The sequence below is a fragment of the Dermacentor albipictus genome, chromosome 1, assembly GCF_038994185.2.
Source record: "Dermacentor albipictus isolate Rhodes 1998 colony chromosome 1, USDA_Dalb.pri_finalv2, whole genome shotgun sequence".
Classification (NCBI taxonomy): domain Eukaryota; kingdom Metazoa; phylum Arthropoda; class Arachnida; order Ixodida; family Ixodidae; genus Dermacentor; species Dermacentor albipictus.
The window spans coordinates 363,066,111-363,081,412 of record NC_091821.1 but is presented as its reverse complement, the minus strand read 5'-3'; the positions used below and the strand labels follow the sequence as shown (position 1 = coordinate 363,081,412).

Genomic DNA, 15,302 nt, shown 5'->3' with positions numbered 1-15,302 from the left:
AAGTGGCAATTGATTCCCTGTAGCACATGGTCCATCAAGGTTTCAAAAGTTGCCAGGCCACCTGACACCCCGAAGGGCATCCTGGCGACTTCAAGTATACACCTATTGCAGATGACGGCCGCTTTTATAATGTCGGCATCGCAAACGGGAATCTGGAAAAGCCCTTGGGAGAGATCTAAGTTTGAGAACCACTGAGCCCTGGGAAGTTGTGCTAGCAGCCAGTCCGTTCAAGGCACTGAGTAGGCAGGTACCTTGTTTCATGCCCTCAACAGTCGGTAGTCTACAGCAAGCCACTAGCCTCCCTACTACTTCGCGATGAGCACTGGGGCACTAGACCAAGGGCTGCTGCTTCTTATAAGACCCTGCTCTGATTTTCTGCTCCTGTGGGTACCTGCACGAAATGAAGAGACAAGCGTGCACCCAGGTATCTCGACGACAACTTTTTATTTTCTTTCTGCTCGCACCTTCTCGGGACGCTGGTTTCCCTTTCCCCAGTTGTCGCACTGGCAGTGTCACAGTCGAGTCATGGTACATTCCGAGTTCACCACACTTCTTAGCATTCACTGAATGGAGCTTGCATCGCACAGGCGCTATCCACTGCCTCTATGTAGTGCTGAGCGAGGGTGCTACACCCAAGAGTTGTAGTGAACAAAGGGCTGAAGTCATCAAGCACTTCCTTCATGCTTGGCTGTGGTTTTGTCGCTACAGTGCGGTGCTTGCCCTCTTTGGTTGGAATGCTACTCCCTATATCAGGAGCTGCAAGAACCTCTTCAAAGAGAGTATGCAAGTGGTAAGACTCTCCACCCTTTTCTATTATTGTATTTGTATTTCAATGTTAATATCCCCCCCTACACTTATGACCCACATGGGCACTGTAGTTGTTGTAAATAAATAAATAAATATTGCGAGCAATGTGGCTGGCTCCTTGTGGTGCTTAGCTAACAGCACAATGTATTGCGGGTCAGTGCCAATAGTCCATCCGCTTAGTGCTACATGTATAGAGATGCCTGTTGCACTCAAAAAGTGCCTGCTGCGAACATCCCGACATAGGCCTGGCACACACAGGAAGTGCTGGTTGCGGCTGCTCGTAGCCCACTGGATCTTGCACTTTTGGGATATGGTAGACTGCGGCCAACCTGTTGCCAGCAGCTTGTGCTGCAACCACCTCCAACTCCGCGAGATTGGCTAGACTGTCTTCTACCAAGACTTGGAGTTGTGGGTGCATTTGCCGCAGCATGCGGACCACCTTTTCCAATTCCGAAGCTTTGCCACCGATCTGGTCATAATAGGCTACGATCATGTAAACAAAATCTTTTTAATTTTCTTCTGGGTGCTGCATGCGGAGGTCTTGTTTCATGCGGTGCTTCACGTCAATAGAAGAGAATTCCACAATGAAGGCCAAAGTAAATTCTTCCCACGATGCAAACATGGTCCAGAGGCACCACCACAACTTTGCGCAGTGCTCCAGAGTAGCAGGCACAATGTGGTTAAGCCTCTTGTCGGCGGCGACTAAACGAAACAGCTCCAGTCGGCTCAAAAGCTCCTCGGCAGACTGGACGTCGTTGAATCCGCTGTATTTTCGGAGCTGACCTTCAGCAGAGTGGCATCACCTGATTGTCGAACCTCACTCATCACCAATACAGAGACTCTCCCACCAGCCCCATTAGGCACAAATTTCACTCTCACAGGCACAGCAACGCCACAAGCACAACCTTCGCAATGCATTCAGCGGCACCGCAACCCTGACGCTATCGGCGTTCAAGATTTCACCGCAAGCAGCAGCAGCCTTCCAATGTTCTGTGCTCACACCTTCCGCGGATGCATCGCCTGCCGAGGTTTTGCAGCAGCAGCTCTGTCATCTGGCTTCTTCAGCTTGAGAATCACTTCTACCTCAACAACATGAGTGACCAACACTTGCATTATCTCCACGCAAGACCCAAGCTGCCAGACAGTTTAATTTTGGAACTCCCAACTCCTACAGGCCCAGGCACCTACGAGAGCTTGCAGCAGGTCGCAATTTCGCACTTTGGTATCACTGTGGTTGCGCCTCATTCACAATTTACACTGCTGGTGCTGCCTGGTACATTTCTCTCCGATTGCGTGAACCCGACACTACCAACAACACCACCATCTGCATCTGGACTTTAGCATTGGACTTTATTTCAGCTGCGCTTCGCACTAGGAGGGGGGCTCCAGAGCGACGCGACTATCGCCTCCAGAGCAGGCAAAGAAGATGGGCTCATGTGCAGGCAGCACGAGAATAGAACACGCAAGCACATGCGACCTGAGTGGCCATGGTAGATGCAGCACCCGAGATCCCGAAGCACCATGGCTGGCCGGCCTAAATACAGTGGAGCCCCGATGATATGACATTCTCGGGAATGCGAAAAAGCGTTGTAAAATGCGGGCGTCGTAAAATCCGAAGATAAGTTATGCCTATAAATATGCTACTTATTTCCCGTGACGGATTTACGAGAAACTTCAATGTAAACTCCTAACATACTCTGCAGGGCTTGGAAACCCAAATTACCAAAAAAAGTGAATGCGATAAGTATTAATGCTGCAGTACAGGTCCCAATCCTGCTTTATTCAAACGAACCTTTACGGCACTCCACTGCCCACTGCCGCGATCCCCGCCAGCAGGAGCAAACTTTTAAAAAAGTCGCTAAGTTTCTTTTGAACTTTGTTTGATCCGTGAACCAAGAGCTTTCGCTCGACTTGGGCAACGTCCAAAAGGAGGTCCTCTACGGCGTCGCATGAACAGATGAAGTTCCGGATGCTGTCTATGTGCTGTAGCACCTCGGTGAACATAATAGGCACAGGCACGGCATTTGTGGCGTCGTCGCTGTCCTCGTCCAATGTAGCAGCGGTGCTGGCACTAGGCAAAGCCTCCTCGATGGCGTCATCCAGCGACACCTCGGTACAGATCCCAATGTTGTTGTCGATCTCTACGTACTCGGCAAAGGTCGTGGTGAGGTTTAAAACCTCGAAATCATCGTCAGCGAAGCCTGCATTGGCCTTGAGCGGCATCGAGGTTGTTGTGTCCCCAGCTGAGGAGGCAGTCTCTCGCTTAAAGCCACAGTGCTTGAACGAGTTAGCGATTGTGCTTCATGACACTGCGTTTCACGAACTGGCAATAAAGTGCATGGCGTCGAGCACAGTGATCTTTTTTTTCCGACGCGATGCGCGCCATAGCCACCTGCCGACGCTGTACTAACCGCTTCCGGTACACTTGCTTGACGCACTTAATGATGCCGGCATCCAGGGGCTGCAGCCGGCTTGTGCAGTTGGGCGGAAAAAGAAACAACCTTTATGTTCCTCAGGCTGGACGTATCGGGTGGGTGGCACGGTAAGTTGTCCACGAAAAGCAGTATTTTCCTCGCCTTAACACTCATTTTGTTATCCAGCTGCTGCAAAAAGTTGCTGAAGAGCGAAGACATCATCCACGCCTTTTTGTCGAAGTTGTAACTGCGCGGCAGCACCTTCAAGTTCTTAAAGCAGCGTGGCTTTGCAAACTTTCCAACAGCGAGCACAGGCAGCCTCTCAGGACTCTCCTCGTTAGCACAGAATAGCGCAGTCACACGCTCTTTACTACGCTTGCCACCATGACAGCTGTCACCCTTAAACGCAAGGGTTTGCTCGGGCTGCATATGGTAAAAAATCCTGCTCTCATCATTACTGAAAATGTCACAGGGCTTGTATGCAGCAATCATCTCCGGCAGCGACTTCATCCACTCTTTCACCGTCGAAACGTCCACGGAAGTGCTTTCTCCGCAGGAGCAGCTGTACACGATCCTGTTTCGTTTTTTAAAGCGATCCAGCCACCCGTTCGATGCCTGAAAGTCGTTGATGCTCAGATGCAATGCCACAAGGTCCGCCTTTGCTTGTAGAATGGCGCCATCAACGTTGATTGCAGAGCTCCGTGCTTGATGCAGCCACTTGACGAGAACTTTTTCTAACTTCTCATGCTGTCCTTTCGCCACTTTCCGCTTGAGCCCGAACTTGTTGGCATTCTGCAATATCCCCGCTTTGTTTGCCAGAATCGTCTTAAGCAAAGATTTGGGTATCTTAAGGTCCCGGGCAATGCTGACTTTCGTGGCTCCATGCCACTTTTCCACTTCCTCGATAATATTCAGCTTATCGCCGAGCGACAGAACTGTCCGCTTTCGGGATAGCGTGCATCGCGTTGCTCCACACAACTCTGTGGGGATGCGCGACCCTCGCGCCTCCCCTGATGTTTTTCCCGCATAGCGCGTCTACTGTAGTGCGGCTTCGCAGCGCACGCGGCGGTCGGAGTGGTACAGGCGCAGTGCGAGAGATGGCGCTAGTGTTGCGCTGCTGCGGGGTTACTTGGGTGCGGGAGAGACAAGGCGCTCTCTCTTGGATTCGAGACAGCCAGTGGGACGGATGTGCCGTGCCACACGTGCAGCGACCCTCTTTCCCGGCGGGTCGGCGCACGGTGGGGGACGACTCCCACGTGTGCGCCGACCCATGCTTCTGCGAGACTGCCTCGCGTGGCCGCCTTCGAACGCACCACCGTTGGCGTGACCGAACACGCGAACGACCAGGCGTTGGGATCCAGCATGGGGCGAACATATTCGCTCGCTTCCGGTCGCGGTGAGTCGGACTTCTAGATTTGTCGCGCGCCCATCGGCATGTTTTGTGGATAGCAACTCGGCTAGCAGGCAGTGATCTATGAAAGGTGCAATAAATGCCCTTGTGATTGTTTGCACTACTGTGTTATCGTTCCTTTGTCCCAAGAGTACGGTGTGAGAATCCCCCACAGACCCCACATCTGGCTGCCCAACGTGGGGCTCTTGGGGCATCGGAGGGTAGTTTTAACAGTTTTGCTTCGTTCGAGACCTTTGTTTAAATCGAAGCGTAGGCCTAGCGTGAATTTTGATCGCTAGCGTCGGCGGCGTGCTTTCTTGAGTGAGGTGGCGGTGGCTGTAGTGTGTTTGAACATGTCAACATACTAAGCCTTTTCGCAAGTGTTTTTTTTAATGGCATTCGTTGGTACGAGAGCCACGTGGTCTGCATCCTGGGAGAGCGAGGCTCAGCGCCCGCGGAGCAGTGGCAAGCCTGAAGCGAGTGAGTACGGAAGCCTCGTGGGTGTTCCGAATTTCTCATGTAAATAGCTTCTTCTATCTCTTTGACTCTGATGAAGTCGTGGCTCTGGGAGCCGGGTGGCCGCGGGCCACGGGTGCCACTACAGGCTGACTGGTATTGCGGCCTGGAACCGGGTGCTCCGACACCGTCTGGGACGGTGGCCGCCGTCAACTCGGATGCTGTGTGCACCGAGCGGAGTAGGACCACCTCACAGAGCTGACGTCTCCTCGCGGCTGCCTGTTTTGCGCTCATTTTGGGTGTTGTTTTTGGATGCCGGTTGTTGTCAGGGTAGCGACGCTCTAGGCCTAAGGCTTTACGAAGCAGCCTGTCGCACGTGGAGGGACACAACCTGGTGGACCGTGGCGTTGAGGTGTTGCACTTTGCTTACCTCATTCTAGTTAGCCTCGCACGAATTGAAATTACTCGTTCAACTCAAGGAAGCGAGCTTCGTTCACGTGAACTTAGCATCTGAGTAGCTGCCCGATCTTTTGCTAGCCGAGTTGAACATCGTACCACGTGGGCGATGCGCATGCATAATTCCTCTCCCTTGCACTACTTCAGTGTTTGCCGAGTGTGTTGAGTTTACGCAGTGTGATTGGAGTCACCCCTGGTTTGCCGTCACCTGCACATCGTCTGCGCTGCTGCCGCGGACTACGATCGAGCCACCCCGAGCGATGGTGATGCTGTGGCCAGTTCGACGCGGCGACTTCGGCGGCCTCCTGTATCCAGCTCACAACCCTCGGCGGCGGACAAAATAGCCGGCGGCCACCGACAGCTACGGCGGCTCTTCCCAACAGGGTGCGTCGGCGCGAGCGACGCTTGCTCGTACCGACTACTGCGTCGTCGTCTCCGGAGCCCTGGCCTGGGATTGTGCCGTCGAGGCTGCAAAGCCGCTGCTGTGACCGGCGGACGCCTGCGGTGTACCCAAGGACAATGTCGGCTCGCATGCTATGGACAGCGTGTGGACATTTCCTCAGCGCGACCACTGTTGCGTGTACCACCCTGTTCGCGAAGCATGGGTTAATGTTAGACCGTGTCACATGTTTCGCCGGAATAAGAAGTGATTTAAGGTTGGGGGGATGTGGGGATGCGCGACCCTCGCGCCTCCCCTGATGTTTTTCCCGCATAGCGCGTCTCCTGTAATGCGGCTTCGCCGCGCATGTGGCGGTCAAAGTGGTACAGGCGCAGTGCGAGAGATGGCGCTAGTGTTGCGCTGCTGCGGGGTTACTTGGGTGCAGGAAAGACAAGGCGCTCTCTCTTGGATTCGAGACAGCCAGCGGGACGGACGTGCCGTGCCGCATGTGCAGCGACCCTCTTTCCCGGCGGGTCGGCGCACGGCGGGGGACGACTCCCGCGTGTGCGCCGACCCATGCTTCTGCGAGACTGCCTCGCGTGGCCGCCTTCGAACGCACCACCGTTGGCGTGACCGAACACGCGAACGACCAGGCGTTGGGATCCAGCATGGGGCGAACATATTCGCTCGCTTCCGGTCGCGGTGAGTCGGACTTCTAGATTTGTCGCGCGCCCATCGGCATGTTTTGTGGATAGCAACTCGGCTAGCAGGCAGTGATCTATGAAAGGTGCAATAAATGCCCTTGTGATTGTTTGCACTACTGTGTTGTCGTTCCTTTGTCCCAAGAGTACGATGTGAGAATCCCCTACAGACCCCACAACTCAAAACCTCCGCGTAATGCTGATCGCTAGGATTACAACGAAGAACATGTGCGATAAACCTAGGCCTCTCCACGCTACCTTGTCGGCGATCTGCTGCTGGGAAACTGGAAGGAGAGAAATGCTTCCCCAACGCGACGAGAGGTGACACCGCCTCTCGAAAGTGATTGTGGAGAAGAAAAGGTGCTATTTCAGCACAGCAAGCGTCGCGGACGGCTGCTGGTGAGGGAGAGAAAAACAAACGATGAGACGAGGCAGGGAAGAAAGCTGCGCCAGAGTGAACCGGTTGAGTGGTGTCAAGCGCTCCGCATGTGGAGAGATGGAGTGAGGAAAGAGACCCGCAGCACTTTCCCTTTGTCCACCGTTCCGTCCCATGCTTCGCGAAAGTCGTCGTATAATGCGGGTCAGGCGTAATATTTCTTCGAATAACGGGTGTTTTTAATGCATTGCTTCTATGGGGACTTCGCCGGGACTGCGCTAATCCGTCGTAAAACCTGGGTCGTCGCAAAACCGGGGGATGTACAACCGGGGTTCCACTGTAAATCTTGGCTATGGTGGCTACCTCTTGACGCCACCTCTTCACACCGCCTCCCACAAGGATACAAACTGCCCATGAAGCAGCCAGTACAAGCTTTACAGTGGACATACAAAGCCAAAAAGATGTACATATGCAGCAGCAAAGGATACCAAAGCTGAACTTTTCTCAAATGTTGACAGCTACTCGACTTTCAGTTCCAGCAATGGGGCACAGATGTTAAAAAAGAAACTCCAGAACTGTTTTCATTTTCAATAAAATTATGCTTCAACAGAAAATAAATCCCTGTACAGTGGTGTTCAAATGCTTAACATACAAAGGCCACCAGTAATCTTATCATCTACCAGTGCCCTTTTTAGTCGCACCAGTAAACTCCTTTGTAAGCTCTTTTCAGTTAGCATGGTGCCAGCAATGTTGACAGAGCTCCCAGAAAACCTTGAGTCCCACATCTGTTCCACTCAAATTTGTAAAGAAATAAATGCACTATGTCCTTTCCTCATTTACAAGGAGGTTTTTTACACAGAGAAGGTTATTAATTGAAGAAATGTCTTATGTCTGCATATCTTGTGTGAACCTTTCTGTTCTTTAACGTGTTACAGCAAAACCAATAAAAAAAGAAGTGTAATTAGCATTAGCTATGACTGGACAGCAGGTGGCACACGACAATTGCTACCCAGGTGCACGGTTGCAGACTGCTACCGTGTTTGAATGCCTGCCAAAGTTAGCAGGCAATCACAGCTGGTGAGACAAAAAGCTACCTGGCAGCACTGATGTAAACAAACACACTCGTAATGAAGTAAAATCATAAACAAAATTATAAAAATTGCAAAATGCCCAGAAAGAAAGTCCTCCTATGCCAAGCCAGCACAGATCTTGCTTGCATGCACGCAAGCAATTAGCACCCTGTTCGCATCACCAATGGCCGTCCTCTCTGCTCATGCAAGTGGTGACGTGGTCGACAGGTAGGGGATCAAGCAGGCGGCAACACCAAAACCCTTCTTGACATGGAGCCCCAGATTCTTGAGTCACCAGCCAGGCACAGTGAAGAAAGAGAGAGAGAAAAGCAAGGCAAGAGAAAGAGAAGAGACAAGCGAGACAGGGCAGAGCAAGAGAGAAAGGGAAGCCCCCGGTGCGTACCGGTACCTCTGCGCTGCCCACAAGCAGGCCCAACTCCGGGAAAATTTTCCTGAGGAGTCTGTGCGCTCTGGTGCAGTGCTGAATCCGAGTTGGTCCTGCAAACAGTAAACCGTGAAAGAAAGTCAGGTGCTGGACACACTTTCAACACAGCCTCCTCATGGCACCCCACCTTTCTTTGTTCCCACACACACTAACAGCTTGCATACATGCATTTTCAGTTAGGATAACTAAAGAAACAGCACTTTTTAACCGAACACAAAGCAAATGACACAGACGAGCAACATCTCAGCCCTTAAGCTAGGTGAATGAACACATTCTGGAACTACAGTATGATGCTGTGAAGATCTCAGTTAACTTTGGTGCAGCAAGTTGCACATGGAGTTAGTTATTTAACAAACAAAAACAAACAAAGTTTCTTTATTTGGGCAACATAAATACAAGGTTTGCCCGCAAGGTAAGGCAAAAGGAGGGCGTAATCCTCCTGACTAAGGCCTTTACCTCGCTGGAGCAGCAGAAGTAGCAGTCAACTGATAACAAAGTACAACTAATATGACTCAAAACTTCAAAACTATTTACAGCAAAATTTTAAACACAATGAAAAGTATAAACCGTTTGCCAAATAGCAAGTAACTGAATAAATACAGCACAGGAAAAATAAGAACATTCTGTTATTAACAAAAATTATACATTCAGAATAGAACATTAATAACATTACTATTGATATTAAACAAAGAAACTTTATTAACATTCGTTAAACACACAGTGATCAGAAAATATTATGTTTTGTATTGCATGTTTAAATTTGTGAAATAGCATGTAGTATGTAAAAATGGTTGCCCATGTCGAAAAGTGGGCTTCTCTTGACCATTTCTCAAGCTGCCAAAGGTGACATAAGCTAGCATCAGCCTAAAGGTTCCAGCTATTTTGCAAATATTTTTTACCACGTAGTAGGCGCACAATGTGCGCACCCATGTGGCCCCCTTCCAGATTACTAGGAATGAAAGGAAGTACAGTTGTTAAAAGCTGATGTCACTCTTCTTCATCACTTGGTCCACCCCAGACAATATGGTCCACTTCCACAAGTAAAAAAGCCAGCGCCGTCAGTTTTTCATCCCACAGTTTACCACATGCCAATGTTCCGCGGCACACACTACCATAAATCTGGTTTACAAGATGATTGTTGAGGTTCACGAAAACACACCCACACACACATCGAAGTGGCACACAGTCACACCTAACACTGCGCAACTGCACACACCTAAAACCAGCAGTGGCTGTGTGTGGCCAACCAGGGCGACTGCATATGGGCCGCTGTCATTATGTTACATCGGAAGCACTTTGCGATGTGGCCCAGGAGAGGTCTATTCAGCAATTCAAACATATTCTTTCCAGAGGAAGCTCTGCATAAATGTTACTGCATATGCTCAAAGCCATGCTGCACAAGTAGCTGTTTAATGTCGGCAGTCTTCTTGAACTTTGATGCACTTGAAAGGCAAGATCATATGTCATGCTGACAAGTCTCAATTACTGCAAGACAGATCAACACGAGTGATGTAGCTCCAGGAGAAAGTATGCATCGAAAAACAGGGTCATCACACCCATGAAAAGTGTTTGCATATCTGCCTTAAACTTTTTTTTTCTTAGCAGCACTATGGCAGCTTAGCCAACGAGGTTAAAAAAACACCATTTGAATGCACAAAATGACTGCTTTTTTTAAAGCCCGCCTACTTTGAAATAAAAACTGTGCCAACATATAAGCTCACGGCAATTATAACCTTGCATGTTTAGCAAAATGTTAAGCCTTCTAACACTAAACCGTTTTTGTTTATATATATATATATATATATATATATATATATATATATATAGAGAGAGAGAGAGAGAGAGAGAGAGAGAGAGAGAGAGAGAGCAGTCTGCCTTACAACATAGAAGAAAAAACTACCATATAAAGAGCAGTACATAGGAGCTGCGGAAATAATAACAGTGCACTAAAGCGTACTGCTGCTCAGCTGTACCAACACAGATGAAAAATAAGAAAAAATAAGAACGATGAAAAATGGGAAGAATAATTTAGCATTACATCAACCTCTGCTCAGCATGCCTACTGCATGCAAACTGCAGCTTGATTTCAATATATTGTCTTGTCAAAGAGTGTCACACTATCAGTTAAAGCTCAAACAGCTGAAAACTAATTTAGAATACAGAAACATAGAAGAAAGCTACCTGCTGTATCAATGCATCAGAAAAAGAAGGATAAGGGCTGTTAGACCTAACACCGTTTTCTGTACATATATATGACATTAAACTGACAAGTATGAAGTAGTTCCACATGTTGTTACAGTATTGAGTTGCTATCATAAGCTTCGCAAAAATTTTGCAGTCATGCATTTGTGATGAAATTCACTACACATGGCAGGGCTGACAAACTTTGAACACCAGCAGAACAGTCCATGAACTGTGCATATAACACAATTTGCTTTAACTTACAATGACAACGTCCTTGGCCATTAGGACAGAGCATGTATAATGATCAACTCCAGACATGGCATGCATACATATGTACACTTATTGTTCTAACAATGTAGGTGTATCAAAAAGAATAAAAACTAACAAAAACTTACAGGACGTTAGGTCTAAACTGTATTCACTGCGCACCTGCTCTTAGAAGCCTTTCCCTACTACAGATGTGCTGTCATTCTATTTTCTTTATAATCAAGGCAATGAACATTGCATCAACATTATTTCACTGTACATGACTGTCACTGAAAAGGTTGCCAAAGTGCAGTTATACACCCACTGGGTTCATAACAGTAGATGCCGCATTTTGTTTGCCCCAACTGAATGAATAACACTAATATTACCTCTATGGCTCTATTTGCTAAAGGGGCTCACCTTCTCCAACTGGTGTCAGGTGGCGGGGAAAGGTAGAGAGACGAGCTGTATGGAGACACGTCGGCCTGAGCACCAAACTGTCAAGGACATAATGGCACTTAACTTCCATCAACAACAAGACATAAATGCTCATACAGTGGACTTGCAATTAACACCAACTTATATAACTTTGAATAAGGCTGATTTAAACAAATCGCACACAAAAAAAGTTTGCTTGACTCACTAAGTGTTCAGCACAATTTGAAGCCAGTCTGTTCAAGACATGCTCTTAGCTCAAACGTTCCGGTCTTCCCAGCTAAAGCAACACCAAAATGTGGCTTTGTGGACAGCACTGGCTGAATAATGACAATTTTAAAAAACTTCCTAATCAAAATATGACTCGGATCAACAACGTTATAGTGAAATCTCATGCGATACATTATGATTACTGAACAATAAACCTTTTTTGTAATGTTTAACTACACACATATATGTTGACTAGGCAGGCATACATGCATATTGTATCTGCAGATTTCAAACAAAACTCATATTATTGCAATAGCAATTATACGGATGCTCAAGGCACACTTGCGCCATTACCACTGGCGTTGTCACACTGTCCTGCTATCGGCGGCGTATATGCACCATGCACATGGATCGTTAGAAGGCCTCCAGAGACACGAAGTGCATCTCCAAAAGCAATAAAGCCAAGTGGACACACAATTCCACTCTGCTCAATTGGCTGTGCTGGAGCCTTTGGGCTTCCACTGCTGGCACGAGTGTTCAGCATGCACACATTAGCATTCCTCCCGAACAGCTGTGTGCATACTACACATTGCTGAACATCAAGATAAATTTCTGTAATTCCCTTTTTTTGGACTCATATCAACAGAAATGACTTTCCTTGGGTCTAATCTTGTGCACCATTGAGGTGCAACACCTGCAATGCCACTGGCACGCTCCTCATCCCACCAGTGTTCGAGACACCCTAGGCACAACGATAAACTTTGCTATCACATCCGATGCTTCGCCTTCAGGCGAAACTGCCAATTTCTTTATAATATGCAACTGACAACACTTGGTGCAGTGTTAAAGAAAGCAAAATAAATGCTCGCTATGCGCATTTATTCATACATAAAACAATAGTTTAGCATGAATTATAGTTTACTCAGTATTGCATCACTCAAACTTGTCAATATTTTTTTAGATTTAAACCCAAAGAAGTTTTGAATTAGTGCGGGTTCCTTTCAGTGCACCAAAATCAGCCAGACAGTGCATATACCCAGAAGGATACACGCTTGTCAAAGGCCATTTGTCGGCCTTTGTGAGGAGCAGTGGCATGACGGCCCCGTTCACGCACATGTGGTCGGTCAGGAAGCACTGCAGCCGCCTCACGGCCTTGGCGCATGTCCTCGAGGTGACTGAGCGCCCCCTGCAGGTCGATGCTGTGGGCCGGCCCTCCACTCATCTGGTTCACATTCGGCAATGAGCCACCCCGGTAGGCACCCAGGGAAGGTGAGATGCTGAGCTGGTGCTTTGAGTATGCCCCCTGCACAACACCATACCAAAACCAAAGCGAAGATATTGTCACGTGGTGGTGACGTTAAGAACACAGCAGCAATACTGTGATAGACAAACCTAACTTTTATTGGGCGAACCTGTGCCCACAAAACAGGCTACACTTATAGCACAACAATAGCGGCGAACACGGTCGGCGATCGTCGAAAATCTGATCAGCGGTTCAAGCGCGTCGGCTTTTATACACAATCGTCGAATGTTCCAGACTAATCGTTGGGACCCGCGTGCCTTCCATAAAGTTCTACATCATTCGCGTCAGGCGAATAAATCAGATAACACAAGGTTCGGCGACAACAGACTGCGGATAGAAGCATCGATAACTTTCCAGAAACTTCGGATACATGCAAGCGCGTCCCGCGCTGTGCGATAAGATTTGTTAGGCGGCGAAACCTGGTCGCCTGATAAATATAAATACACGTGTCAATACCCCCCTCTTAAAAAGCATCATCCCGATGCTACAAAGAGAGCGAAACACAAAGGGACACTTATTAAACATAAGTAACAAAACGACGAAAAGAAATAAAGTCCATAGGTCAGTTACGCGAAGTCCCAAAGTTCGTCAATGCTGGTGGTACGGCTTGAGCCGCACAACGTGGACAATTTCAGGTGTGTCACAGCGGCGCCGCTGTGACAGCGAAATGCCGTCTGGCACGACCTCGTAGTCCAGTGCACCAATACGTCGGATGATCTTGTACGGTCCATAATAGCGACGCAAAAGCTTCTCGCTCAGTCCTCGTCGGCGTATAGGGGTCCAAACCCAAACACGGTCACCGGGCTGGTACTCGACAAAGCGTCGTCGGAGGTTGTAGTGTCGGCTGTCGGTCCTCTGCTGGTTCTTGATCCGCAGGCGGGCGAGCTGTCGGGCTTCTTCGGCGCGCTGGAGATAGCTAGCGACGTCGAGATTTTCCTCGTCAGTGACGTGAGGCAGCATGGCGTCGAGCGTCGTCGTCGGATTCCTGCCGTAAACCAGCTTAAACGGCATGATCTGTGTTGTTTCTTGCACCGTCGTGTTGTAAGCGAATGTTACGTACGGCAGGACGGCATCCCACGTCTTGTGTTCGACGTCCACGTACATCGCTAGCATGTCGGCGAGGGTCTTATTCAGCCGTTCCGTAAGACCATTCGTCTGCGGGTGGTAGGCCGTTGTCCTCCTGTGCCTTGTCTGACTGTAGTTCAGAATGGCTTGGGTGAGCTCCGCTGTAAAGGCCGTTCCTCTGTCGGTGATGAGGACTTCTGGGGCACCATGTCGCAGCAGGATGTTTTCGACAAAGAATTTCGCCACTTCGGCTGCGCTACCTTTCGGCAGTGCTTTAGTTTCAGCGAAGCGGGTGAGGTAGTCCGTCGCCACGATGATCCACTTATTTCCGGTTGTTGACGTCGGAAAGGGTCCCAACAAGTCCATCCCGATCTGCTGGAATGGTCGGCAAGGAGGCTCGATTGGCTGTAGTAATCCGGCTGGCCTTGTCGGCGGTGTCTTGCGTCGCTGACAGTCTCGGCATGTTCTGACATAACGGGCGACGTCGGCAGTCAGGTGCGGCCAATAATACTTTTCTTGTATCCTTGATAGTGTCCGGGAAAATCCTAGGTGTCCAGCGGTCGGATCGTCATGTAGGGCGTGCAATACTTCTGGACGAAGTCCTGACGGGACAACACGAAGGTAGTTGGCGCGGACTGGGGAGAAGTTCTTCTTCACGAGTAGATTGTTTTGAAGCGTGAAGGAAGACAATCCGCGCTTAAATGCCCTGGGGACAGCGTCGGTGTGCCCTTCCAAATATTCGACGAGGCCTTTTAGCTCCGCGTCTGCCCGTTGCTGTGCAGCGAAGTCTTCCGCGCTTATCATTCCGAGGAAGGCGTCGTCATTCTCGTCGTCTTGCGGCGGCGGGTCAATGGGGGCGCGTGATAGGCAATCGGCATCGGAGTGTTTTCGTCCGGACTTGTAGGTGACAGTGATGTCGTATTCTTGTAGTCTGAGGCTCCACCACGCGAGTCGTCCTGAAGGATCCTTTATATTCGCTAGCCAACACAACGCGTGATGGTCACTGACGACTTTGAATGGCCTGCCATAAAGATAAGGGCGAAATTTAGCTGTAGCCCAAACGATGGCGAGGCATTCCTTTTCGGTCGTAGAATAGTTGCCTTCCAATTTTGACAGCGACCGGCTAGCGTAAGCTATCACCTGTTCGACTCCGCTTCTCCTCTGGACTAGAACGGCACCAAGGCCTAGGCTACTGGCGTCAGTATGGATATCTGTATCGGCGTACTCGTCGAAGTGCGCAAGTACCGGCGGCGACTGCATGCGTCGTTTGAGTTCTTCAAATGCGTCGGCCTGCGGTGTTTCCCACTTGAACTCGACATCACATTTCGTTAGATGTGTTAGCGGCTCCGCGATGCGTGAAAAGTC

The 15,302-nt window shown here is 49.3% G+C and overlaps 1 protein-coding gene across 9 annotated transcripts in view; it reads right to left on the bottom strand.

The window, feature by feature from the left end:
• LOC135911319 (CREB-regulated transcription coactivator 1-like) overlaps positions 1–15,302 on the bottom strand; it is a 149,118-nt gene that overhangs the window by 91,539 nt on the left and 42,277 nt on the right. For 5 of the 9 annotated variants that reach the window (XM_065443545.1, XM_065443541.1, XM_065443543.1 and 2 more), the window contains 3 exons: positions 12,606–12,872; positions 11,345–11,421; positions 8,453–8,547 (listed from right to left, as the gene is read on the bottom strand). In XM_065443545.1, the coding sequence (XP_065299617.1) occupies positions 8,453–8,547; positions 11,345–11,421; positions 12,606–12,872 (439 nt within the window). The remainder of the gene's footprint in view (positions 1–8,452; positions 8,548–11,344; positions 11,422–12,605; positions 12,873–15,302) is intronic. The other 4 variants (XM_065443544.1, XM_065443538.1, XM_065443542.1 and 1 more) reach the window with 3 other exon arrangements.